This window comes from Thalia democratica, chromosome 8, assembly GCF_965202585.1.
Source record: "Thalia democratica chromosome 8, ktThaDemo2.hap1.1, whole genome shotgun sequence".
NCBI classification, from domain to species: Eukaryota; Metazoa; Chordata; class Thaliacea; order Salpida; family Salpidae; genus Thalia; species Thalia democratica.
In genome coordinates this window covers 25,379,014-25,406,365 of record NC_139172.1, presented here as the reverse complement: position 1 = coordinate 25,406,365, position 27,352 = coordinate 25,379,014, and the positions used below count along the sequence as shown (strand labels likewise).

Sequence of the window (27,352 nt, the reverse complement as noted above, 5' to 3'; positions counted from 1 at the left end):
ATCATAAAATACATACTCTCCCCTCTGCAAGTTTTCTGAAGGTCAAGCAAGCGAGCTCATCACTGTTATTTCACCTGCCCTATCTTTAAATTTACTATGAAAAAATTACCTTTTAACTAAAAATAAACAGTTCTAAATATGAACATTATTTTCAAATATAAAAAATATTTTCTGGACCGTTTTCTTACGTTTATATTAGGATATAAGATTATCTTAAAAACTTGATTAATTTCTATCAAAATATATATTAAACCATATACAAAAACTTAAAACTTTTCACAAAGTTAAGAGAAAATTGTTTTTGTAATTAAACCAACAAAAACCTACTTTTAATTGTTAGATTTGGTGAAAAACTTGTTCTCCATGAATATTTTATTTTATCATCTTTAGTTAGATTTCTATCATTAAGAGTTTTAAAGTTTTTGGAAAAAGATTTTTTATTTAGAATGCAAGTATTTACATTAATATGAGAAACTTATGTTATTGTAAAATGAAAGTGCTTCAAATATATTTTCTTAAACTCTAGCATGTGATGAGAAATAATTTTTACTTGAAAAACAGAAGCTGGCAGTTTTTGGATTTTTGAGGAATTTTAAATGAAAAATTATTTTATGAGTGTTTTTACTAACTCAACTAATTAAAGGCTAACCAAAAAATTTTTGTTAAATAAAATTTTTATTGAAAAGTTTATTGTTTCTCACTTCAAAGTTAGTTTAAAAGTGTGGTTTCTTAAAAAATTTATTAGAATTAAATCGTCATTTTTATTTTCGTACCTTGAATTTTTTTGTATACTGATTTTAACACAAAGTATAATTACTGAGGCAAAAAGAATACTAATTAATCTATACCCGATTTATTAAACAAAAATCTCAAAATTCATGCTTACATTACAATGATAACAGATTTACGACAAAAATCTTATAATTATAATTTTTTTTTTTGATAAAGCAAACTAAATGCAAAATATTTAACTATTATAAGACTTTTTTTAAAATAATGTAAAACAATTTTCTTTTTGAATTATAATTTCTTGCTTATAAGTTTTACTAAAAGCTAACAAAACAACGTATTTTGAAGTAAAATTAGACTACTAAGCTTATTCTTTTAGCTAGTTTCAAAGGTAACATTGTTAAATTAACTACATACAAACCCATTACATTTATATTTTTTAACTTTTTTTAAATCAGGTACTAATTTTAAAGAGAAGTAAATAACTTATAACTATATTTAAAAAATATTATTAACTTGCCATTTTTTAAAAAAGTTTTACAACTTAATTGATATATAGTTACAAGTATAGTTTTTAAAATTTATTAAAAAATTGATGTTAGCATTTTTAGAAATTTGTGTAAAAGAATTTAAATATAACAGCTCAATGTTTAAAATAAAAATTTTCCTGTTATTGACTAAAAAACGCACATTTCAAACTGATCTCGTTAAAATTTGCCTGACTAAAAAAAATATAAATTTATCAAACAAACATTGTGATTTTGTTTCAACTGCTGTAACATTAAAACAGTTCAAAGTTTTTCATAGTTTGTAAAGGAAAAGTAAAACAGATAGTGTTTAGTATTTTTTGAATCACTTAATTGAAAACAAAACATTAAACTTTATTAAGAGTTTAGTTTGTTAATCAAAGTAAAATGAACTTAAGTGATACATTAGTGTTTAAAATTCATTTTTACTTAAAAACCATTTCGCGAAAAAAGCAAAAAGAGCTTAGGATCATAAAGGTGTTGTCGAAATGATACTTAACTACAGCTTAAAAGTGTTTTTTAGTTAATACGAACTTCATTATACTTTTTGAATAACTATTTAATTTTTAAAACACTAGTTTTCATCAGTACTTTTAAATTTGAAAATTCTGAGCAGTGTATTTATCAAAATAGAAGTTCTTTTTATCAGTTGTCCTTAAACTTTTAAAAACTTTTTATATGTATTAAATAAAGGACTAAAAAAATTTAAATATACACGCAAGCTAAAGTTTATATTTCCATGTTAAATGGGATTTCATTTATGCATTTTCATTCATTGTTATTTACAAAAATACTTGATGAACTTTTTTGATTTAATAAAAACTATTGGTTGCATGTCAAATTTTACGAGCAAACTTTAAACTAACCATACAAGACTGTTATTAATTTGTTTCAACCGAGGGGAACGACCGTCTCGACCATCGCGGCCTGCCTGCCACCCAGAAGCACCTCGTCGACGTGACCCTCTTGACCGCGCATCTCCTCGTTGTGCTGAGCTGCTGGCCGATCCAAGCGGTGTGGGCGGCAACCCTGGTAAAGTGAAAGTACTTGGACCTCTGGCCCGTTCACGAGCACTCATTGTGCGCACCGCTGCCCCACACCGACATGTGATGGCCCATGTAAAACTTCTTGGTTCGGGGTGCCAAGAAAAGGGGTTTGTTCTAGTCGCCTTGCACCGCTGCGGAGCCAGCTCCATAACGACTTCGTGCGTTTGCTCGTATCTGTATTTTCCGGCGCATACGTATTCCGCATCTGGTATTTCCCTCCGTGCAAACTTCAGAGTTTATTTCGACAAACCGCCGCTCGTCAAGGCCGAACTCGCGGTAATTAATGCACCTTTCCCAACCCAACGCTTCGACGTCTAGTGGCCGGGGCAATTTAACCGGGGCCACGTCGGTGCAGGTATGCAACTAACAGGAAAATAAATTATGTAACACGTATGCTGCATATGTATAAGTATTGTTCCAGTAAACTTTTACATTATGTTTTAGAACTTCTAGGCATAAACTAAACAAAATAAAACTAAACAGTGGTGCACTTTTAAGAATAGAAAGGACAAAAATAAAATTTACATAAATACTGTCAGTATAGTAGTCAATAGTAGTCTTATTACAGTAGCTAGGCAAAAGATCTTTTTATATGACGTCTAAAAACTACTATTTCTTAGTTTTAAAGACTTTGTAATGATAGAAGTATAAAAACTTTTTTAAATTTGCTCGTTGTCACAGCTTCTAAATAATAAAAGTATTTATAAAAAATAAACTTTCCGGTAAAGTAAAATTTCAATTTTTATTTCTATTAGAACGAGGTTTAAATAGAATGTCCTGTAGAAAAATTCAAATAAAAAACTTTCAAGCTACTGATCGTTTAAATAAAGAATATTCTAAAAACCATAAAAGGATGCGACTATCTTATCATTATGTAGTTTTAGTATAACCCTTTCTGCTAAAGCTTTGCTAAAATAAACTTAACTTTTACATAACGCTCGAATTCATAGTATGTTTTAGTAAATATTAGTTAGTAAATATTTTTTACAACCAGAAAATAAAAACACACATGTATAAAAAAATTGTTTTTTATTGATTTGTTTTTCTTAATTAAACAAATTCTTTAAATTTGATGATCTATACTTAATTAACAAGAATAACTGTATAAGTTTGACTTTTTTAATGAAGGATAAGATAGATTTTTTATGAACTAGTCTTTTTTGTTGGATATTTCGGTTGCGCTATCCATAAGAAACTTATTGAACTTACCAACTTTGATCACTTGCACCTTTAAAGCTACTTTAAATTTTTAAAAGACTGTCTTGTAGCCAAGGTAAAATTAAAATAAGATATGCTTGTTACAAACAAGGTAGAAACCTCTTGGTCTTAAATAGGGGTTAGTTATAAAGTTTAGATTTTATATTTGATTTATATAGCATCTAACCTTTTAGAGCATTATACGATCAATTGTCTTTTTCTTTCTTAATAGTAAATTTTAAATTTGGGTGTTGAGATGAAAAAGACAATTGCTTACCTTTCTTGGATGTACATCTGTTGCGTACATCTTCTGAGTTGCTTACTACTGTTTATAAAAAACCAACATTTGCTGGCCAATATATTCCATTTCAGTCATTTTGTCCTTTATCCCAAAAACTTGGCTTAATTTCCTGTTTAGTATTCAGAGAACACAAGATTTGTTCAAAAAAGTTGTTTAAGGAAGAATTAGATAAAACTAAAGATATTTTTGAAGCTCTTGGTTATCCATCACATATAATCAGAAAGACAATTAACAATACAGTCTCAAAATTTGAAAAACCTGTTAAATTTGGTCCTAGTATATGCCCTGTATATTTAAGACTGCCATATCTTGGTAAAACAGCAACTACTCTCGAAAAGAATGTCAAGTACACAGTAAACTCCACTTTTAATTCTGTACAACTAAGAATCAGTCATGCTACAAGAAAGCCCTTAAATGGAATTTATAAAGATCAAACTGCCGCACTCGAAAAAAGTAAAGTAATTTATATGTACAAATGCCACTGTGACAGTGTGTACATTGGCAGAACGTCCCAGGGATTTCATATAAGAAGAGATCAAAATGTTTTTAATTTCCTCAAATGTTGGATGGAAATGGGTTAAAAAAAACATCTTTCAGATCATCGGCGATTGCCGAACACTTATTAAACAATTCAGATTGTCCAAAGAACTATAGTGATAGTAATTTTTCAATTATAAGTAAAGCTCATAATGATTATCACCTAAGTGCTTTGAATCTTTATTTATAAAAATGTTCAAACCTAACTTGTGTAAGCAACAATGCGTTTATAATTCAACTTTTTATAAGTTGTTATAAATTAAAATAAATTTTATTTATTTTAGATTTATTTATTATAATTTATTAGAATTTTGTCGCTTATTTTATTATTGTTGCTTATCTTACTTAAATTACTGTTCAACTATTTAAAATATGTATGTACGAGTTGTGAATGTCTAATTAATCTTTGCTCAGTTATGCTAATTAGTGTTAATTGATTGTTTTTTTTGATGTAGCCTCTAACTATTTATTTACTCAAAATTTAATCTTAAAATTAGTTGCTGACAAAAGTAGTTGAAAAGCGTTAGCCGATATTGATTTTATTTGTTATTTGCTTTAATAAAAATGTTTTTGAATGAATCCTGTCTTAGATTTTTGTAAAAAGTAATAAATCATGTATTTTATTTTTATAAACATTTGATATAAATTTTTATACATGTAGACGTTTTTTTATGAATATTTATACTTATTATTGTAAAATGTAAAGTCTTTTACCTGAAAAACGACTTACAATTTTTCTATTTTAAATTTAGATCTAAAAAATCCCAGTTTTTCAAGCTAATGATTATATCTTTTATTTTACATGAATATCTTTGTTTGAATATGAAAAGCCATCCTTTACCATTCTTAAAAAACAATGGAATTTCGCATTATAAAAAAACAACAAGTCATTTTATATAAACAAACAATGTATGTCATGCTTATGAAGTTTTCAAGTTTCTAAACATTAATTACACAAAAAAAAAATTATGGTTTCAACTGTAAGAATAAAAACATATTTAACAACATATTAGGATTTTTTTCAAAATTCAACCTGCATTTTCTCATACTTCTTAACAGCTAAAAGTTTAAGAAGCAACTTAAACATCTTCTTGCTGAGTTTCAGACTTTCAAAAACATTACCTAAATCCATATTAGTATGTAAGATTTAGTTTTAAGTGGTCTCTGAATTTTAGCTACCATAATTTCTATCAACTGGTTTTGTAAATTTATAAAATTTTGGAATTATCTGTAAGCATTTATTTTATGAATAAACTTTGAAATGTACATTTTAACCTTAAAAGCTTGTACTTTAAGGGTTGCAATTTTATAAAAATCAGTAGTTTTATGTAGATTTATTTGTTTTAAGGTCGATTTGTTTACTTAGATTGATAAAATAGTTTTTTATTTTCTAATTAATATAATAAAATATTCTGTTAAATCTACACTTATAAAATCTCCCTCAGTTGCTTATGTTAAAAAATATCAAAGTTTTTTTTTACAGTTACAATAAACGTTACAAACTAAACCTACTTTCAAACGATATCTCTTTGTATGTATACGTTCAAAAATATACAGTTTTAACTATATTGTTTTTTGGTGAAAGTTTGTACCTTGTTTTAATCTGATAACTTACAAGTTTAACTCTATGTTACAGCGCGTTGTCATTGTTAGAATTACGTTAAGTTATGTACTTGAGAGAACCAATAGAAACCAGATAATTTCGAAGTAAAGGAACCTTGTCTCAACATTTTCACAAATTACAGTTTCATTTTTATTTAGCTTTATTTTTCATGTTAAAACTTTGGTTGAAAAGTATTTTTTAGACAAGTATTGGTCTCTCTAACAAATATTTTTATAAAGGTTGACAGCTTGTTTTCATAGTAGAATAAAATTTATTGGCAAAAACTTCAATAAATAAAATCCGCAGAAACTCATTAACAAATAATTAATTGTATTATATAAAAAACAAGACTAAAAAATACTACATTTTCTAACTAAAAATAGCAACTTTTTAAATATTTAAGACTATAAATTTAGTATTGTTATAATCTTGTAATAGTACTTTTTGAAAAGTAACTTAATCCAGTGAGTATATTATCAATGTTTTTAAAATTCTATACTTTTTTAAGTTTGGTAAAGCAGTTAAAAATGTTAGATTATACTAAAAATGTGGTCCAGCGAATACTTTAAACTGCGATGAACAGACACAAAATAAGTAATACAAAGTTATAACTGCATCTACAAATTATTAAAACTATATAATAATCAAATTTATAGTTTTAATATTAAAAGTAAAAACAATTAATATAATAAATTATAGATATCATAAATTATTAAATTTACACACTTATAAAAATAATTTAAATAGATCAGAAAGTATAATTGAATTGCACACCTATTTAAGAAAAATAACACTGATCAATAATTGATGAAACATATCAGATATGAACAATTACCGTGGAGTTTGAAACATAAACTTGAAATGGGTGCAATGTTTGAAAAAGTGCTTTTTAACTTTTTCTTATCAGGACACTTCTAACAGTTAATAAAAAAGCAATACTTTATGAGCTTAAATTAAACCAAAAATGATTTTAAATGCATTGTTGGTCATAAAACTCCTAAAACAATCAGAAAAGTTGTTTGTGCATTACTGAAAAAATTGCAACAACAAACTGTAATAAAAAAATTTTCAACAACAACAAATGTTTCATACAATACATAAGAACAAAAAAGCAAAGAATTAATACGTAGAACGATTTAAGTCATTTAAAATAATTCAGAATTCGATGTACCAACGAAAAATAACCGTAAAAGCTTACAAACATTAAAATCTCAATAACAATATATTACTGAGGTTTAATAAATTAAAAATATACATACAATATGGCATCTATCAAACAAAAAATTAATAAAAGGAATTCATATAAATTTACTATTTTAACTACTTTAATAATTAAAGTTTGCTAAATTTATGTGAAGTTTGGTTAAAAAATTATAATTTTAAAGTTAACAATGAAAAAAAATCGTAGTACAGTTTAACTTTTTAAGTTTAAGATTTTATAAACTTCTTCATACTTTATTTTAGGTTTTAAAAAACTCGTAATATTTAAATATTAAATATTTTAAAACAGCATCAAGTTACTCATATTATAAATAAATACAATAACACCCTTTATTGTAAGCTCATACACACACACATATATATATACATATGTATAAATCTAATAACTAAAGAATTAACTATGACTTATTCTTAAGTCTTAAAAGAAATTAATTAAAATTAATTATCAGTTCTACCGAAAATTATTTATAAAGGTGGCTTAAAAAAACCTTCGTTTGAAAATACAAGTTTAAACCGACTTTACCTTATAAAATTTTAAAAGCAGCTTCATCTTTAAATATAATTTATAAATTTATTTAACTATTTTATTGAAATTCATTTCAAATTTACTTTTTTATTAAAAAAAAAAATATATTAATCAATCGATTTTATAATACAATTTTGGCAACGAACGCTTCGACCTGCATCGGTTCGACTTTCGTGTCCTGCTCCGTCGCCTTCTCCTGCAAATTCAACCACGTCTTCCTCACTCCGTCCAACTTCCAGGGCAGCACGTCCGTCACGTCCCCCGTCGCCCGGCAGCTCCGCGCCACTTGAGGCAGCAAACCGCACTCCCTACCGACGTTGTGCACGATTATGGCGGTTTCGTCGCCAGGCGTCGCGCTTCCCACCGTCCGCAGGTTGAGCAGGTGGAGGGAGCACGGGCTTTGTGACGTCACGAAGGAAGCCCGCTGACGGGATGTCGGCTGGTTGGCGGTCATCTTGCCGACGGGGTGCAGCAGTTGCCATGACAACCGGTGGGCCAGGAGGGACGGGTAGGCCAGGTCGGATGAGGGGGATTTCTGCCAACTTTCGAGCAGGAGGACGAAGGAAGACCTTAAATGTTGATGATAATGTTAATAAAAAATTTTAATATTGTTTATCTGAGGAATGAATAATTTTAAACTTTTACCAGCAATATTTGGCACCATTTCATTTAATGCGGGTAGTTTTGTATTTTGTAAGTTTGTGTTTCAATGTTTAAAAATTATATCGCATGAATGAAATGCATCAACATTTTAACAATTTGTGCAACTAAAAAATAGTATTTAATTAAACTAGGTAGCAAAAAATCTTAAAGTTATTTAAGAATCATTATTTGGCATTAATTCTCAAAAAACTGCTTTTAAAAAGTATTTATACTTAAAAACTTTTTATACTATAAGATTATAGCGTATTTTATACTAAATTTTCAAAATTAAACATGTTCAACTTATACTTTGTAACAGTTTGCTAGTCAACTTAAAAAAACTTTGAGTTTAACAAGTAAAATACCTGGTGGCAACATTGTCCTTTATCCCCTGTCCCAGTCCTCTATTGTCGTCCTGCAGCAGTCTCCGGTCCAACACAACGTCCAGTTGCCCTTCTTTCAATGAGGCAACTCCGAGCGGATTGGCCGTCATCAGCGACAGACGATTGCGCTCGTCTTGCAGAATTGCCTGAAATTTATTAAGTTAATCAGGCTTTAAATTAAATAAATAAATAAAAAATTATTGCTTCAAACAAAAATTAATCTTTTAAGAAATACTTGTGAGTACAGTTTAAATTGATCAGAAGATTTCAACACGCGAAGCTCAAAAACTAAGATCACTCTAACACTAGGAAAGTATTTAAATTTTTTGAGCAGAAGCAAACTCAATGTTTTCACACGTACCTGGGCGGGAAGGGGGTAGAAGTTGCCCTGCAGCGGCAACTCGTCCATGTACCTCCTCGCCTGCATGCCGAACCCGTTCAGGTCGGTGAAGAACTCGCCGCCGCTCCTCACCGCCGACTGCATCCTGATCGCCAGCTCCTGGTTGTCCAGTCCCCTCCTCGCGTCCACCACGTTCTCAACGTGAACTCCGAACGTCTGCTCCGAGTTGTGGGTGTCGGAGTGCAGCGTCACCCTGCGGTTGCAATATTTTTTCGTTTGAAACTTTTGGTTAACAACGGTTAAGTAATGTTGAGCGGTTGTGAATACGTGCAAAAGCATGTTTTAAAGTAAATTATAAAACTCCTTGTGTTTTTGTTTGTGGTCTATAAATCATACTACATAGTCTTGTCGAGACGAAAAAAGTATTGTAGAGATATTTATTGATGCAACTTGTTTGCAACTAGTGTGCCGCCAAACTGACTGCAAAACTTTCAAATAAATAAAACTATCTTATATTTTTATAAATATTTTTGTGTTAGACTTACGTTTAAAAAGAAAATGCTTAGAACAGAGTTTCCCAAAGTGGGCCATGACAAATACCCAGCAGGCCATGAGCAGCAAAGGGGCCAAAAGATCATAACTTACAGCCATGAAATCGTGGCTCCTTAACTTCACATGGCTTCTTTGACCCCTTAATAGTTTCAGCCATGAAATGGTGCTATGTACAACCACGAGATCATAATTTGAAATTTACACTAGATATTCTGGAGTTGTTGATGACGAGAAAAAAAGAAGAGGGCCATAGCTTTTTTAATTTCTTTAAAGGGGGCTATTTGAAAAAAGTTTGGAAAACCCTGGTTTAGAACATCTCTAGTAACTTCATTGTAAGCTGTACACGTAAGCAGACTAAATATTAAGTAGTCAATATTGCATTTAAAACGAACAAAACACTTCTTTTAAAAATTGTAAACCGTAAAACGTATTGTGTAAAAAATTTAAGGTGTTTTTAAATCAACTTGTTTTCAACTAGTGTGCTGCCGAAACTGCCAACAAGCTTTCTGAAAACATTATTAAAAACAAAATTAATTCATAGTTTTCTAAACACCTCAATGTAAGGCTTGGGTTTTAAAACTAAAATCAAACAACAAGTTTCAGTATATTTCGCTTTAATTCATCGTACAGTCACGCAAACAAACTAAAAATAAATACTGCTTTACAAATACTGCAATTTCATGACAAACAAACTTTTAATGCTTGTGTAATATTCAAACGAAATGAAATGGCGCGAAACAAACTTGTGGCGGACGTTGTTCATCGTCACTTCGACGTGCGACGCGATTGGCCCCTTCACGACACGGATGACTGGTTTCGCGCCGACGTTGTGAGGGGTGGCGGGACCGGCGGGGAGAAACAGGTAGGCGCCGCTTTTGTCCTTCAGGTTGCGCGACTTGTACTTGACGAAGCTGAGCGCCACCTTTTCAATAAAATATTGTGAAAAAAAAAAAAAAACACTTTTGTTAGTTATCAACATATTAAGTAGAACTTGTTAGCTTCAACTGCATTTAACTTAAGTTTAAAGAAAACATCAAACATTGTTTGTTAAAACCGCATGGTTAATTATTAATTTTAAAAAAGTCGTTGTGTTACTTTTTTAAACTAGTCTACTTTTTCTTAATATCAAACACAATAGCTATACACAGTTCAAATAAAAGTACCTTATTTTCTTTTCCGTCTGCTTTGTTAACAACTGAAGTGAGCAGGCCAGTTGCCGGATCAAATTGAGCTGACATGAAGTTGTTTTCAATTGAAATTTTCTCACTCGGATCGAGCGCTTGAACGTCGAACATTTTTGCCCGCACGTCGAAAGATCGCATTTCTTTGTTCTTAAGCGATGTTTTTGAGTAAAATGTACTGCCGGAATAGCTTGATCTGAAAAAAATTGTTTATAACTTTAAAAAAATTTCTAAAGTATTTTCAAAGTTTAGAAGCACTCCTAGTACAGCTCATAAACAGTGTAAATAAAATATTAATATTTATATTTTTTATTTTATACTTAATTAAAGTCTGAAACTTTCTGAATTCTGATAGTATGTAACAAAAACGATAGTTCTGAATTTTTCAATTACAACTTATATTTTTTCAAATAATACTACTGGAGTTACTGATAAAACTTGTATTTTTAGACCAAACTAAATCTATTGCAATTGTCTACTATTAAATGCAACAACAAAACAACAAACTTTTTCAATTGGTAGGTTGCAAAACCAACAGCGGGAACCTCAGCTGTGAACAGAACCTTGTATCTACTCAGGTCCAATTCAGGATTCCAAACAAGATCCACCTGGCAATTTGCGGGGATTCCACTGGCATCCGTAACCATGACGTCGGGTGAGGACACCACCATTTCAACCGTGCCTTTACTCATAATTAAAATGTTGAAGAGCTTACAAAAGTTATGTAATAGTAAATAATTAATTAAGAAAAAAAAGAGAGTAGTAAATATGTGAAAAGTTAGTCTGGCTCAGTTTAAGTTTTAATTTTTTTTTAATACTGCACAGCACATATTAATCAGCAAATACCAAATTTAAAAACTATTATAATAGAAACAAAAAAATTTAACTGACCAATTCTTTCATACGTCAACGAATTGTAAAGAACAATGTTGTGCACAACATCCCCCTCAAGTGATAAGACCCGCGCGTCAGCCAGGTCGCTCTGACCCCTGAACACCTCGTCGAAGTCGAACTGTGACGTCACCGAAGCGTCGAACCTGCTCTCCGATGACGTCATTACCGCTCGGGCACTCGCCGCTATGATCTGCGCGTTGATTGGTTAAAAGTAAGAATTCGTAAAAAAAGGGTTTTTTTAAATGAAATTATTTAAATTGTTTATAATTTCTGTATATTATTTAAAATTTTATATGTTTTAATTAAACTAATATTATATTTATTTAGTCAAAAACGTATTTCAAATTAATCAACATCAACCTATATATTTAAAAAACCGTAGTTTTTTTTATAAAACTAAATTGCAATTTTTGTTTTTCAAATTTACTTTGGATTAATGAACAACGACCTAAATGAGTTCAAAAACATTTCAAACATCTCTTAAAAACCGGCCGACTTTGAAACCAACTAAAAATTCTAACAAACCTTCTGGCAGTCGTTGATGGCTTTGAGCAGCCGGTTGCCGTAATCGACGACGACGAAGTCCTTGGCGGTTCCCGTGATCCCGTCGTGGTGCTGGAACAACCCCAGGTTCCTCCGCGCCTCCACCACCATCCGGTACAGCGGCCGAGAGAACTCCGCCGTTTTGCCGTGTTTTCGCGCCAGGGAAAGTCCCCAAGTGAAGGCGATTTCCGCCGCGCGCAAGTAGTACTCCACTATTCGCTCCTAATTTTTAAGATTTTCTAATCTAAGATAAGTTAGTGAAAAAAAATTTGACAAAAAAAAAACGTTTGTAGAATTTTGATTGTTGGTGATATTATTAAATTTTTATGTATTTATTTAAGCAAAACTTACTAAACAACATATGTAAGTAAAGCTTGATAATCTAAACTTTTTCAACCTAACTAAGAAATTTTAAGACAAAGCATTTCCTACAAACTTCCGGTGTCTGTAGTTTACAATAAAACTTCTAGTTATCTCTTTATATGATTCACGTTAATGAAATCACTTTACTTGTTTTCTTAAAACCAAAATATATAATAAAACTTCTGTTATAACTTATGTTGAAAGCAATCAAAAACTGTTTTAGGCAGAACTTTAAAAACAACAAAAAATATGATAAAATGTCAAAAACTTTAAAATCCAGAGTTTAATCGAGCACAATTACAAATTTTAAGTAAAATTTCAACTACTAAAAGTTATATAACATCTTTAAAAAATTCGCTATTTGATTAAATCTTCCTAAAACTTTCATTGAAATATAAACTACTTAATCTGTATTTACTCTAATTAGTAATGTAACAATTACTTTGTAGAATTTAATTAAAATCAGTGGCAACTAATGTATTGTTACTAAAAGTTCACTCGTTGAACGAAATATGCAATAAGACTTAAGATTCAAGTTTTTTTTTCAACCTAATCAAAACAAAAGTCTAAATTTTTAAACATAAACATTACGGATTATGGTTTTTGATTAATTAAGTATATTCTAAAGTTATATTTTGTTAGTCTGAAATTGTTTTTTTTCAAGAAGTATGTTTATTACTTAAGGATGTTTTGTAACTAACTCGATCGCCCTTAAAATTGCCATTAGTTTGTATTTCAATCACTTTTTACAACTGTAAACACATTAAATAAAAATAGTTTGTAACTCAACCATATAAAAAATAGCTTAATAAATAAATAAAGCAACTCATCATTGTATATAATAATAATAAAAAAAGTTTCCTTACTTAAGTTAAGAAACTAAACGAATTTTATAAATTTAAGCAAACAATTACAATGTTCTGTCAAAGTAAATTGAATCTGTTATCAAATAAATACAAAACAACAATAGGTAGTATTTAGTTTAAATAACAAACTATTAAATAAAAATTAAATTTACATACAAATGTAATTTTAAGTAGCTTTTTTCAAAATTGAAGCATAATAAAAAACTTGTGTGACCTTAAAACTATTAATTTAAAGAGTGAGTGAAAATTAATTGACTAAAACTTATTGCAATTTCTTCAATAAAAATCATAATATTTACTTACTTGTCGCTTGTGAAACGGTCTTGTAACGTAATAACCGCTCCAATAATGGTCTTCTCTGTCCGCGTAAGTGAAAAAGTCTCCGGTTAATGAAGGAAAACTGTGATCAGTAGCGTTTAGTTAGTTATTAAAAATTTTATTAATAATGTTTTTTAAATGATTTATTAATTTATAGTTGTAATATGTGGGCTTTAGGATACTTTTAAAATCAAACAACAGCTGTTTTGAGCCCATCAAGTAGTAAATGTGTACTTTTAAACTAATTAGATTAAAAACGAAAATTGTGCTTATTTATCTGAACTAAATGTCATTTGTATTTAAATGGAAATTAATCATAATTTTTCATGGTTAAGACAAATATCATTCAAAACTTAGCTAATAAACATCATATTAAAACAGTTACATAGAAAAATTAGTATGTAGCATGTTTCTAGATAATAACATACGCACATTTATATTACTAGAAAAATTTAAGCATAGCGTTATTGCAATTTGTCTACTTTTTTCAAAACTAACAAATATGTACAGCCATTATCTTTAAAAAAATAATGTAATGGATCGATCTAACTTGGGACATATAAAGTTTTAAACAAAAATTTAAAAGAAAATACTTAGCACATTATGTTAAGTAAATCAATACTTAATGAAAAAAACGAAATTAACCATCCTTTACAATGTACTAGTGCTTCATTACTCAAAAAACAATTTTTATTTTGAAACGCTGCATGCAAACAATCCGAATTTTGATTAAATATTTAACAGCTACATTTCATAAAATAAAAAATATTAAAAAAAAAATTTATACCAATGAAACACAAACCCCGAGACTCCGCCTGCTTCCGACTTGGCCGAGTCGAAATATTCAGACAAAGTTGAAAACTGAAGTTGAGCGTTGAACTGCGGGTTGCTGTTGACGTAGTCGAATATCTTCTTGTAGTTGCTGAACTGCGCTTCTATTTCGTTTTTCTGGATCAAAAAAATGTTGAAGGTGTTTAAAGAGAACATTAAGTTTTGTTATCCGCACAAAAAAAACGATCTAATTGGTTAAAATTTTAGAAAATCTGGGCTTTTTTGAAAAGGAAACCAAGAATAAAATTTAAAAATTTTAAGAAGTTAAACTTTTTATTCATTTTCAAATAAAGTTTTTAAATTTTAATTTGTTACTCGAAAATAAAAAACAAAAGTTCAAAAATATATATATAGAAGAGTGTTCAAACTTTTAAAAGTTGCTTTAATAAATTTAAAACTAAAACAAAGTCTAAAAATAAAAATTGTTTCAGCATCTTAAGTTCCTTGGCTGTTTGAAACTGTATTCAAAACTTATTTTTGTAAAACAGTATAGAACGTGAGCTCAAAGCAAAATCCACCAACAAACAAAAGACACCGAAAAGCAACTCACTTTGGAGTACCTGAAGTCGTCGCCGAGTATTATGAGGAGCGAGTCCGTTTTGAACAGCTTGGACTTCTTGCGGTACTGATCCAGCAACGTCATGCTTCTCTCGTGCACGTTGCTGTCCGTGATGGCTCGGGGAGGCACCTTCCACGGGCAGTTTGCGACGCGAACGCTCGGCAAACGAGCGAAATCGAACTGGAAATATTTTTTAACTCTAAAAACTTAATCATAATAGTCAAAATAGTTCTTGAGGTAAACAGCGCTGACGTCAAGCTGTTTTTTAACAATGTCTGCGTGTTATTTATATTGCTTACAAAGATACGATATTATTAACAAATTTATTTACCACTTAAAATTCGTAATTAACACTTACTGACCTGGCAACAAATTTTAGGATCAGGACCGCAAGTGTGCGGAACATCGTAAGAATAAAAAGGCATCATGTGGCACAAAAGCTCGTTTTTTCCTTCAACATCCCAAGACTGCTTCCACCTTTAGTTGTTATAATAAAAACACTATTTTATTTGACACTGCATTCATTAAAATCTTCGATGTTCGTTGAACATGAATTAACAAAACAATCAAATTTAAAGAAAATTTAAATACGCTAAGTAGTTACAAAAGGTAGTCAATTAAAAGTTATCAAGCAACCTAAACTCCAATCCTTTTTGAAGAGATAGTTGTTTTTTCACATGATAGTGCACTCTTTGTATCAGCATGTTGTCAAAATCCATTTTGTTCAGAATGTAAGCCATGGTCGGGGTGTGACCAAAAGGGTCGATTGCCCATCCTGATTTGGGGACTGCACCTAATGTAGTACGCAACCACTCATTTCCTGTTAAAATGTACCAATGTAAACAGTCATAAAATATAGTATTATAGGTTGAAAATAAATTATTAACATCAAGTATATAAAATAAAACAAAATAAACTATACAAATATTAATTTATTTAGATATTACTTTTAACTTGTTTCATTAAATCATTTACGCAGATAAAGCATAAAATGGAAGGTAGATAAAACATAAAATAAAACTTCTAAGAAACACTGAGCAGAAATAAACCAACAACAATGATAATGTTAATAAATAAAAATCACACACCTTCAATGAGCTGATCGATCATGGCGAAGTAGTGGGTGTTCGCCTCGTCGTTCATCACCCACCCGCCGGTCACTATTTCGAGCTGCTTGCCGTCCACAATCTTCTTCATATTGCTCCTCCTCACCTCGCTTGCCTGCTCCCACCACATGGACAGGTAGGACATCTCCGCCCATATGAACTTTCGCGACCGGTCGGCGATCAAGTGGTCAACTGAAAGTTGAATTTGAAAATTGCGTGTTTTTTTTTTGATAAGTGGTAGAACGGTTCTGTTCGTTATGCATGGCTTTAGTGCACCTAATTTACTAAGTTTTATGATTAATTTTAAATGTAAAGAGAAAAAACATTGTCTGTAAGAATAAAAGAAGACTAAAAATAGTTTATAAAGACTTAAAATTTGCAAACAAATCAAACTTATATTTTTGTGTAACACAATTTTAATTTAGTTTATGAAATTTAATAATACCACAACAGACATAAATACACTAATATACAAAACTAACAAACTTATAACTTATTTAAATATACTTATAAAAGACTTTAAATCTAAACAGTTTTCATAGTCTTTACATAACTTAGCACTATGTTGTTTTTTAATTTAATAGAATTGAATACACATGTATAAATAGCAAATAAACATTTCAAGTTAACCCTTATATTAGAGCTAACTGACCTATATTGTCCAGGATATGTACTGTTTGTTGTTGGAAGTACTGTTCATAAGTTTTAATCCATCCGGGGTCATTGTGGGAGTGAGGAACAACATAAACTTTCAGTTTTCTTCCAACCCATTCTTGATCATTGGTTTCAATGTTGTAGCCTGAAGCACATACAAAAGCTTTAAAACAAAATATCTTTTATGTATATCACAAGCATGAGATTATATTATACAACTTAAATTTTTCTAATAAAAGAAATCTTTTAAAATAGCTATAAATTTTTAAACATAAAGTTTAACGGTTTTTTTGTAACTTTAAATTGGAATTTGTTTAAAAAGCATTGAAAAAATTCAATATTTTTATTATATACAATTATTTATACACGTAACATTATTCACATTAACACTTTAAAAGTTTGTTTGCAGAATACCTTAATTTAATTGTTGCTAGTTTATTTTTGTAATAATTTTAACAATTTCAAAAATTTAAGAACTACAACTCTTTATTTATTCTAAAAACTTTATCAAAAATAAAAATACATAAAAGATAATTTTGTATAATTTAAGCATGAAATTTTCAAAAAAAAAAAAACAGGTTTATCCAAATAACTACTAAAAAATAGAATAGCATGTTTCAAAACAAAAAGAAAGTTATGCAATTTTTGATTGTACTACCTTGTTTCCAAACTCCACCATCCAAGTCGTCAAAGTTCCACTTTTTGTACAGCTCCATCATGTTGAAGTAAGTATTACTGACCTCATAAGGAAGGTTAGGACATTCATCTACTTGCGATATGTTACTGTTTTTATTTAAAAGTAAGCTTAATAATACATTTGAACAACATTTATGGTGTATACTCTCAATAAACCTAAATTTAACTATTGAAGAAATATAGAGATAATAAATATTTTATTCTTTTTTTTTAAATATCTGATCTACAATTAAACTTTGCTGTTTAAAAAATATTTAAACAATTTTTGAGGCAAAATAATCAAACTTCGATAGTTTTAACTTGAAAGGCAAAAAAAAAAAGATTTGTTAAAACATGTTTAAATATGTCCAGGAGTTTTTGAGAAATAAGTTTTCTCAATGTATTTAGGGGTAGGGAGTACTTGGGTGATGTTTGCTAGACACATTTTAACATATGATTTGGATGTGTTTTGGCTTCATTAAAAATAATTTAAAAATTTTCGACCCAGAAGTTACCAATTTTTTGGTTTTTTGACTTAAATAGTAATAAAATTACTTATACATGTCCTAGACTTATAACCTTTATCTTAAATAAAACCTTATAATTAAAGGTACAAATTTAAAGACATTTTAACTGCTTTTGATTCATTATGACATCATAATCACACAAAATATGCAAATTTTGTCAGTAAAATGGCAGTTTTTTCTAGTATAAAAAGCAAATTCTTTTGCTATTTTTACTTTTAGTTTCTTTGATTTTGTATTTCAGATTTGTGGAGTTAGTCAACCAGAAAAATATTACTTTTGTAATGTCATTACAACTGCATGTTGATAGAGATATAAAAAATATTTCAAATCACTTTCAGTTATAAGATATAACAATATTTAGAGCACCTGACTGAGAGTAAAAAAAATATACCTGTATACCATAAGAAATGGATGTAAATTTATTAAAATTAGTGTAATTTTATTGTTTAAATCAGGGTTACTACACACTCACTCAGGGTAATCAGGGAAACTCAGAGTGTATTTAAATTCTTTAAAATTTTAGGAAAACTAAGGGTGTTTTGACGTTTTGCCAACTTCTGAGTTGTGTTGTAAAATTTTTTACAACATATGTCTCTATACCGCCCAAGTTTTTGATTGTCAAACAGATAGAAAGTACAGATTAGAAAGTTTGGTGCGTAAAATCCACCACGTGCTACTGAGCTCAACTTATTAACTAATGAAGAACTTAACAGACTTCCAACAAAAAACTTAGAACCTGAAAGGCACCTTGCTGGATTTGAAAAGCAAGCAGCAGTGGCAAAGTTTAGTAACCAAGGCTTCACTGCAAAAGAGATAAGAATTGACTGTACATTACTTGTATCTTATTCTTTTCAAACTAAACATGAACTTTTTAAAATAAAGTTATTAAATTTCTGAATAGACCGAGCCAAGGTGGGTAGCAGAACAAAAAAAATTAAAGCTCAGGCAGGTTAAAAAATTGAAAAGGGGAAGAAAAGGGATTAATATGTGCAGAAGTGTCTCAAACTGTAAAAGTTTAGGTGGGCCTGTAGTGAGCGTAGAAGAGTTGCATTCTTTTTCTAAATATTGTCCTAGTCAAAATGAAGTTATTGTTTGTAACGAGTTAATTTAATTTAAAGAGTCACACAAACAAATCTGATGTGTAATACAATCCAGAACATTTTTAAAGTGAATGGTAATACCCACAAACAAAGAATTCTAAACTTATGTGCTCTTGTTTCAGAAGATGGCTCTTTGTGTTGTTTACAAACAAACACTGATGCATTATTGATTGTAGGGGCTTCTTCCCCCAATATATGAAAAATAAATGAGGATGCTGTGGTAGGGCATTGTTATGCCACATTAATTAGTGAAGGGTCATCAGACAAATGGTATACTGCTACTTGTGAAAATGATGATGGGCCTACAAGATAGACCAACTCATGAGAGTTCAAGATTGAAGAAATTCAAAGTGGAAACACCATCCTAATAAACTATACTTGCTGAATTGCATTTAGATTCTATTCTTCATTGTAAAATTGATAAGGAATAGAATGTTTTTAATGAAAGATTATATTCCCCTATATTACTTTTTTATTAAGAAATCATATACAAATAGAATTATTAGTAGAAAGGATATTTTTTACAGAAAGTTAAATAATAGTTTTTTTTGTGTGTTTATAGGTATTATGCTTACCTAATTATTTTAAACAGATAGTCCATTAGATTTTATCAATCATGTGACAGTTATTTTATAGTATTACTTTTAAAAGTATCAGTAATTTTGCAGTAATGTTAAGTGTTAATACTAAATAATAAAGTGCAATGTTCATTTTATTTTGCAATGTCCTAAATTTATTTATTGTAGTCTTTTTTTTTGCAATCACTTAATGTTTAATGTCATAAATTATTTTGCATAGAATAAATTATAACTCCTTATTATTTCGTTATTTTGTTGTAATGAAAATTGAATAATTATTTAAGGTTTTAATTTAATATTTATAGCTAAATGAATTATGACATCAAATATCCCGCTAATATACATACCACATCACCTAAATTCTAAAGGTAAGTAAGTATACCTACAAACTTTCATTTTACAATATTTTTTTTAAATAGACTAAACTACCAGTTATGCTTTTTAATTTTTCAAAAAGCACCATTTTACAGACAAAATTTGCATATTCTATGTAATTATGATGTCATAATATACCAAAAGCAGTTAAAATATCTTAAATTGTATGCCTACAATTATAAGCTTTTATTTAAAATATAAATTGTAAATCTAAGACATGTATAAGTGATTTATTGCTGTTTAAGTCAAAAACTAAAAAGAATGAGGTTTTTGGAGTAAAAATCAGTTTTTTAGGGTGCAACCTTTTTTTTTGTATTTTTTTTTACTTTTTATTCTTTTTAATGAAGCCAAAACACATCCGAATCATACGTTAAAATGTGAATTTTACAATATGATCAAAAAATGTGCTGCACTCCCTACCCTACCCCTAGTGTGATATTAATAAAATTTATAAAATCTCTCAAAAAGTATCTTAAAGCTATTAGTTTTTTTTAACCAAAAGAACCAATAAAATGAAATTTTTTGGAGCATAAACAATAATTTAATTAAATATTTTTACAAATGTTTCTTAATGTTACAAGTAACATTTCCTAAAAGTTTGAGGTCTCTAGCTCATAAACAGTAACTAAAGACATTTTGGTAAAACTTAATTTTATAAAAAAAAACTATTAAAAAAACTGTAGTTAAAAGATTTGTAATATACTCTTCTTATAAAAAGAAGTTTATCACAAAAATTAGTTATAACTTTGATATTTTACAAAAACTAACTTATGCTGTATAATTTAAGCTTTACTTAAGAGTCAATAACAATATTAAAAAGAAAGTTGGACCTCATATACTCTCAATAAAATTCAAAAAAAAGACATAAAAATAAAACCTTATAATATACTATATCAGTGTTTTCCAAAGCTTAGTAAGCACATTAATTTAAAATACTAACACTTTAAAATGCACTGGTATTACTGTAAACTATTTAAGAATCACTGTAGATCTCTTCTTATGGGAAGGGGTCACATTTGCACTAGCATCACTTTTGCACAAGGGGACACTTTTGCTCCATGGGTCATTTTTGCACAAGAGTAAAAAATACATACAGAATATAAAGAAAAATAAATTTGAAAAATTAAATAAAAAGATTAATCAACAGAAAAAAAACCAACTGAAGGTAAGGGTTAGTGGTAACAGTGAAAGTAAAAAGAAAAAAATACAAAACAAAAATAAACAACTACAAAAAATTAACTAATAAAAAAACAAAAAAAGTTACTGACCAAGGGTAAGGATTAGGGTTTATAGTGATAGAAAAAATATATTTACCTAATAAAATTTGTTAATCAATATAAAACACAAAAATAAAATAAATTATAAAAAAAAATACCGACCAAGGGTAAGGTATAATAGTGAAAGCAAAAAATATAAAGTTAAACTTTTTTTTAACCTGTGCAAAAGTGTCTCTGTGCAAAAGTGTCCCTTTATGTAGTTTTTTCATAAACTAAACCATTTTATGATTTGAAAAAAGTTGGTTAATGGTGAACAGTTTTATGAATCAAAATTTCATAATTCTTAAAAGGCTGTTTTTAAATTTTATTAGGAGCTTTTAAAAAAAGTAAACTTTTAACAAAAAAAATATTTTGGATATGTTACACTTATTTTTTTTTTAAATTTGCAGTTTACTAAACAAATTACTAACTTTATAAAATATATATTTAATAACATACCACAGATGTTTTTGTGACAAAACTTTATTCCGACTAACAGCGTTTCACTGCTCTCAAATAAATTTAAGAACAGATCTACAGAGTCTCAAAAAAGTTCTATTCTTATTGTTCTATTTGAGAGCAGTGAAACGCCGTTGGTCGGAATAAAGTTTTGACACAAAAACATCTGTGGTATATATTCCAATAAGATATCAAGGATTTAACGCCTTTTAACATTGCATCTTATATTTAATAACATATTCTATTAAAAAAAAATATATATCAAATTTATAGTAATCATGAAAAGAAAAACATAAAATGACTGAAATAATTTGATGTATATAGTTTAAAATGTTTTGTTGATAAAAGAGTCTGTCCAGGTAACAAAAAAAGCTATTAGGTAGTTTTTAAAAAACTGTTTTAACTAATCAAAAATTTATATAAATTTTAAATGACTGACCCAAGTACATGTTGTACATGAGCCAACTCAGTTTGCTGGACAATCTTGTTAATTTTGTTAAGTGATATTTTAGGATTAAGCTTTGAAAGACGTTGCAGTTCTTCGTAAACCTGTAAAAAATAATTTTACAACATTATTTTAACGAAAAAAAAGTGTTTTAATAATAAGTTGAAAACTATGTATAAGCTTTTACATGGGTCCTTATAAAAACAAAGCAAATAAGACTTTTAAAATAAGAAATCAGTTGATTACTTTGAAAGTACTAGCAGTAGTATTACTTACAGGGTTGCCACTAACTTTTGACAAATTTTCTCCAGGTTTTTTAAAGTACTTGTTTTTGGGTCTATTTTTAGTTTGAACTTAAGTTTTAGGTAAAAATAGGAGTAGGGAGTACAGCACATTTTTTGGTCATATAATAGTATTCATTCAAGTCCATATGATTTGGATGTTTTTTTGCTTCATTAAAAAGAATCTGAAAAAAAAAAAATTCAAAGAAAAATTTTGCCACTATAAAAAACTAATTTCACCCCCAAAAATCACATACTTTTTGACTTAAACAGTAGTAAAACCACCTATACATGTCCTAGACTTATAATTTATGTCTTAAATGAAAGCTTATCCTTATTGAAGTATATTAAAAGACATATTAACTGCTTTTGATGTATTATGACGTCATAATCAGCCTAAATGTGCAAATTTTATCTATAAAATGTAGGGACAAGGAGTACAGCACATTTTTTTGGTCATATTGTAAAATTCAAATAAGTACATATGATTTGGATGTGTTTTTGCCTAGTTTAAAAAATAATCTGAAAAAAAAAATTTACAAAAAAAAAGTTCCTGCCCAAAATACTGATTTCAACCCCAATAATCACATATTTTTTGACTTAAACAGTAATAAAACTACTTATACATGTCCTAGACTTATAATTTATATCTTAAATAAAAGCTTATAATTTAAGGCATAAATTAAAGACATATTAACTGCTTTTGTTGTATTAGGATGTCATTATTACACTAAATATGCAAATTTTGTTTGTAAAATTGTACTTTTTTTCTTTTAATATAAAAAGCAAATTCTTCTGCCGTTTTACTTTTAGTATTTTGATTTAGAATATAAAATGTGTCAAGTCAGCTAGGCAGAAAGATATTACTGATGTAATGTCATTTCAATTGCATGTTGACATATATAAAAAATACATTTTAAATCACTTTTTGTTATTAGAAACTATGATTATTGAGAGCACCTGTCTAAGAGTAACAAATCTAGACTTATATATCATAGAAAGTGCTTGTAAATTTATTAAAATTAGTGTAATTTTATTCTTTAAATTTAAAAATCTATATTTTATTAAACAATCAATGTTTGTCTGTATAAATTTTTTTTAGCTTTAAGTATATTATTGTATTCAAATTACTATTAGTTAAAGTTTATAAAGTATTGTACATCTAAATAAATTAAAACTTAATTTGTTATTTTGTTTAAATGTTTTAATTCTCTAATTTGAAAGCTTTTTACCAAATCTTTTTTAATTTTAAACTCATAGTAGGTAAATGTTATTGTATTTACTTATATAAAATGCTTTCAATAATCATAATTTCTAACAATGGAAAATGATTTAAAATGTATTTTATATCTATATCAACATGCAATTGAAATGATATTACATCAGTAATATCTTTCTGCCTAGCTGACTTGACACATTTTATATTTTAAATCAAGAAACTAAAAGTAAAACAGCAGAATAATTTGCTCTTTATATTAAAAAAAAGTACCATTTTACAGACATATTGCATATTTACATAGTAATGACATCCTAATACAACAAAAGCAGTTGAAATGTCTTAAATTTATGCCTATAATTATAAGCTTTCATTTAAGATATAAATTATAAGTCTAGGACATGTATTTACTTTTAATTTTATTACTGTTTAAGTCAAAAAATCAAAAATATGTGATTTTTGGGGTTGAAATCAGTTTTTTGGGCAGCAACTTTTTTTTTTAGATTATTTTTTAAACTAAGCTTTAGTAAACTCCTTGCCCCTACATTTTACAGATAAAATTTGCACATTTAGGGTGATTATGACGTCATAATACATCAAAAGCAGTTAATATGTCTTTTAATATATTTTAATAAGTATAAGCTTTCATTTAAGACATAAATTATAAGTCTAGGACATGTAAAAGTGATTTTATTACAGTTTAAGTCTAAGTGTATGTGATTTTTGGAAAGCAAACTTTTTTTTTTAATTTTTTTTTGAATTCTTTTTAGTAAAGCAAAACCACATCCAAATCATATGGACTCACAAGTCCAGCAAAAATCATCCAAGTACTCCCTACCCCTAGTAAAAACTGTGTTAAATAGTATAAAAACATTGAAAAGATACTGTAAAGTGTAAAGCTACTTCAAATGTGTTTTTAATAAAAGAATTTTTGAATTTTTTTTATCTATATGGTATATTTTTTTGTCAAATCGACGTTTTTCTACTTAACATGTAAAAATTGTTTAAAATTCCAGGTTTTAAAGGGATTTTTGTTCAAAACTCCAGGTTTTTCAGGTTTTTTCAAAATTTCTCAAATTCAAGGTTTCCAAGTAAAGTGGCAACCATGTACTTAAAAGTAATTTTATTTGTGTGTTATAATTAAAAATAAGTTGTAAAGAAATATTTTAATTGATATTTTTTCTGCAAATAATAAAAGAAGAAAGCATGGATATTATTAAAGCTTTTGAGGTAATTTATTTTGTTGAAAACCATGACAGTGTTAAAATATTTTAAATTAAAAATCTTATCATAAGATAACTTAAATAAATACTTTGACAATGTTTTAACTATTGACAAAAATTTTTAGTATTTACTTACTTATACTCTTTAACTCTTTCTAAAATTCTTATACAATGCAAGTTTTTATCAAATTAAAGTTAAGTTAACTTTTCTATACAATCATTACAAACCTTTAAAAAAGTCTTTTCATTTGATACAAATTCATTTTCAAGCAGGTTTATTTTGTTCTGTAGTGCTAAAATTCTTTCATTTAATTTTTCTTCTTGATCTTTTTTCATTAGAGAATTATAAAATATTATAAAAATAAGTACAATACAAATAAGGATGTACTGTTTCCTTATTCTAATTTGACCCATTCTGTGAATATAATATATTGCTTACATAATCAAGAGCCTAAAACACAATATACCACTGTAAGTCTTTTTTTAGGTATAAGACTTTAAGTATATTTTTACAACAATTTTGTTTGATAGTACAGTTTGTATTTCAAATAAAATTTAAACAGTTTGTTACCTTTTTATTATAGTTTATTTATAACTAGAAAATATTTCTGGTAAACTAAAACTTATATAATAGCTTATTTTATCTTATATATTTATTTAGTAAGATGATAACAATTTTTAAAATTTTCAGTTAAACATAAAAATTATTAATTTCTCCAATAACCTAGAAAAAAAATCTTTAATTAAAATTACAAATAAAGTGTAGTTTACTTTTATCATATATATATCAAAAACACAATTACTTAAAATTAGACTATTAAGGCCATAGAAGAGTCCAACTTTTAATTTTTTGCTCTTATTTGAAAGTTTAGAGCAGGGAATCTTAAACTTTTTAAAAAGACCCTTTTTGAAGAAATAAAAAAAACTATGGCTTCCTCTGACAATATTTTTCAAAAAATAAACCCATAAAACCTTTTTATTGTTTTTCATTATCAACTCTAGAATATCTAGTGTAGGCTTCAAACTATGGCCTTATATTTCCAAATCCAGGTTTTTTGCAACTCTGTATATGAGAAGATTACTTAAGGGTTTTTTTGTGCACCAGTTCCTAGGACCGATTATTTTGAGCGCTTTTTTTTTAAACAAACTATACTAAACATAATAATCTAAAAATCTGTCATTTTTGTCAAAAGTTTCTCTCGGTAAATTTTTAAAACATTTTTTTATTGATACATCAAGATTAACAAAAAAACATTCTAATAAAAGTTTTGTTTTATAGTTATTGTGTATAAATTTGGAATTAATCTGATTGTATTATGTTTCAATGTTTTTATTTTGCTACTTTTAAACTCATATTATTTTAAGCTCTAAATTTTGTTTCTTGGGTTCATAATGAAGTGGCCATAGGGAGAGTAAAGCTTTTCTTTACAACTTGATCTTATTTCGTAATTTTTCATCTAAGCTATTTGTTGCTTTTTAAAGTTTTTAAATTCAAATTAACTTTTGAGATATTCAAAGTCAGGGAGTTTTTGAGGATCTATATGGTGGGAGAAAATAAATAAAATATATTCTCATACACTTCTGGAGATATGTACTTGAAATTTATAGAAAATTTATTTAAAAATCTGTAACAACTAATTTTTTTAACAGTTAAAAATAAAAAAATTATAAACATAAAACAAAAAATTTCTTTGCTTATTTAAAAAACTAACTAAAATTCAAATTTTTTTTGTGATAGATTTTTTGCAAGTAACACTTCCTGAAAACTTGAAATATTTATCTAAAAAAGGGTGTGAGTAGACATATTTTTGATAATTTTAATTCATTAAATGTTTTAGTTATCTCCTCCATAAAGTAACCTATTGTGATCTACCACTTTAGATGGCTATATATAAAATAATGGCTTGAATAAGAAAAATATGTAAAAAGTACATCATAGCTTAGTTAAAACTATACATAAAAAAATCAAGGTGTATAATAGTGGCTTACTTCCTATAACCTTAGCATTGTAAATACAATATACATTGATGTTTAAAAAATTTCGTACAAGTTTTAGTATACCACAAGCTTTTTTTCTATTTTTGTATATTTAATAGACTGTTATCATTTTTTTGTAGTTCAACTAGTTTGTTTGTAACTATTCTAACAAATATTTAGTGCAATGTTTTAAATAGTGTTCTGTTTTATTTTCATTAATGTTCTGAATTTTTATTTAGAGTTCTTTAAAAGTTTAAATTCAGTTTGTAAACAACTAATTATGGGTTAACTTTGATGGCAGTGATAACACAGTTTGAATAT

The 27,352-nt window shown here is 28.0% G+C and overlaps 1 protein-coding gene across 1 annotated transcript; it reads right to left on the bottom strand.

Annotated features, from left to right (window-relative positions):
* Positions 1–7,622: 7,622 nt before the first annotated feature.
* On the bottom strand, positions 7,623–25,493 carry LOC145843376 (alpha-mannosidase 2-like). The gene is made up of 18 exons (XM_082950842.1): positions 25,283–25,493; positions 22,329–22,438; positions 17,578–17,702; positions 16,918–17,064; positions 16,248–16,457; positions 15,796–15,979; positions 15,522–15,636; positions 15,151–15,339; positions 14,572–14,717; positions 13,755–13,851; positions 12,205–12,444; positions 11,677–11,869; positions 11,293–11,467; positions 10,768–10,981; positions 10,348–10,526; positions 9,074–9,305; positions 8,695–8,858; positions 7,623–8,256 (listed from the first exon to the last, which is right to left on the bottom strand). Exons 1-18 carry the CDS (start codon positions 25,466–25,468, stop codon positions 7,809–7,811), a joined length of 3,354 nt encoding a protein of 1,117 aa, XP_082806968.1. The 5' UTR covers positions 25,469–25,493; the 3' UTR covers positions 7,623–7,808.
* Between the last annotated feature and the right edge of the window lie 1,859 nt (positions 25,494–27,352).

What these genes read in the sequence shown, in the direction of transcription:
- LOC145843376 (XM_082950842.1), bottom strand. Translation starts at nt 25,468, where the DNA reads ATGGGTCAAATTAGAATAAGGAAACAGTACATCCTTATTTGTATTGTA. An exon ending in ATCCTAAAATTTGTTGCCAG is followed by an intron (nt 15,340 to 15,521) that starts GTCAGTAAGTGT and finishes AAATATTTCCAG; the next exon opens with TTCGATTTCGCTCGTTTGCC. An exon ending in GAAGCAGGCGGAGTCTCGGG is followed by an intron (nt 13,852 to 14,571) that starts GTTTGTGTTTCA and finishes TACTGATCACAG; the next exon opens with TTTTCCTTCATTAACCGGAG.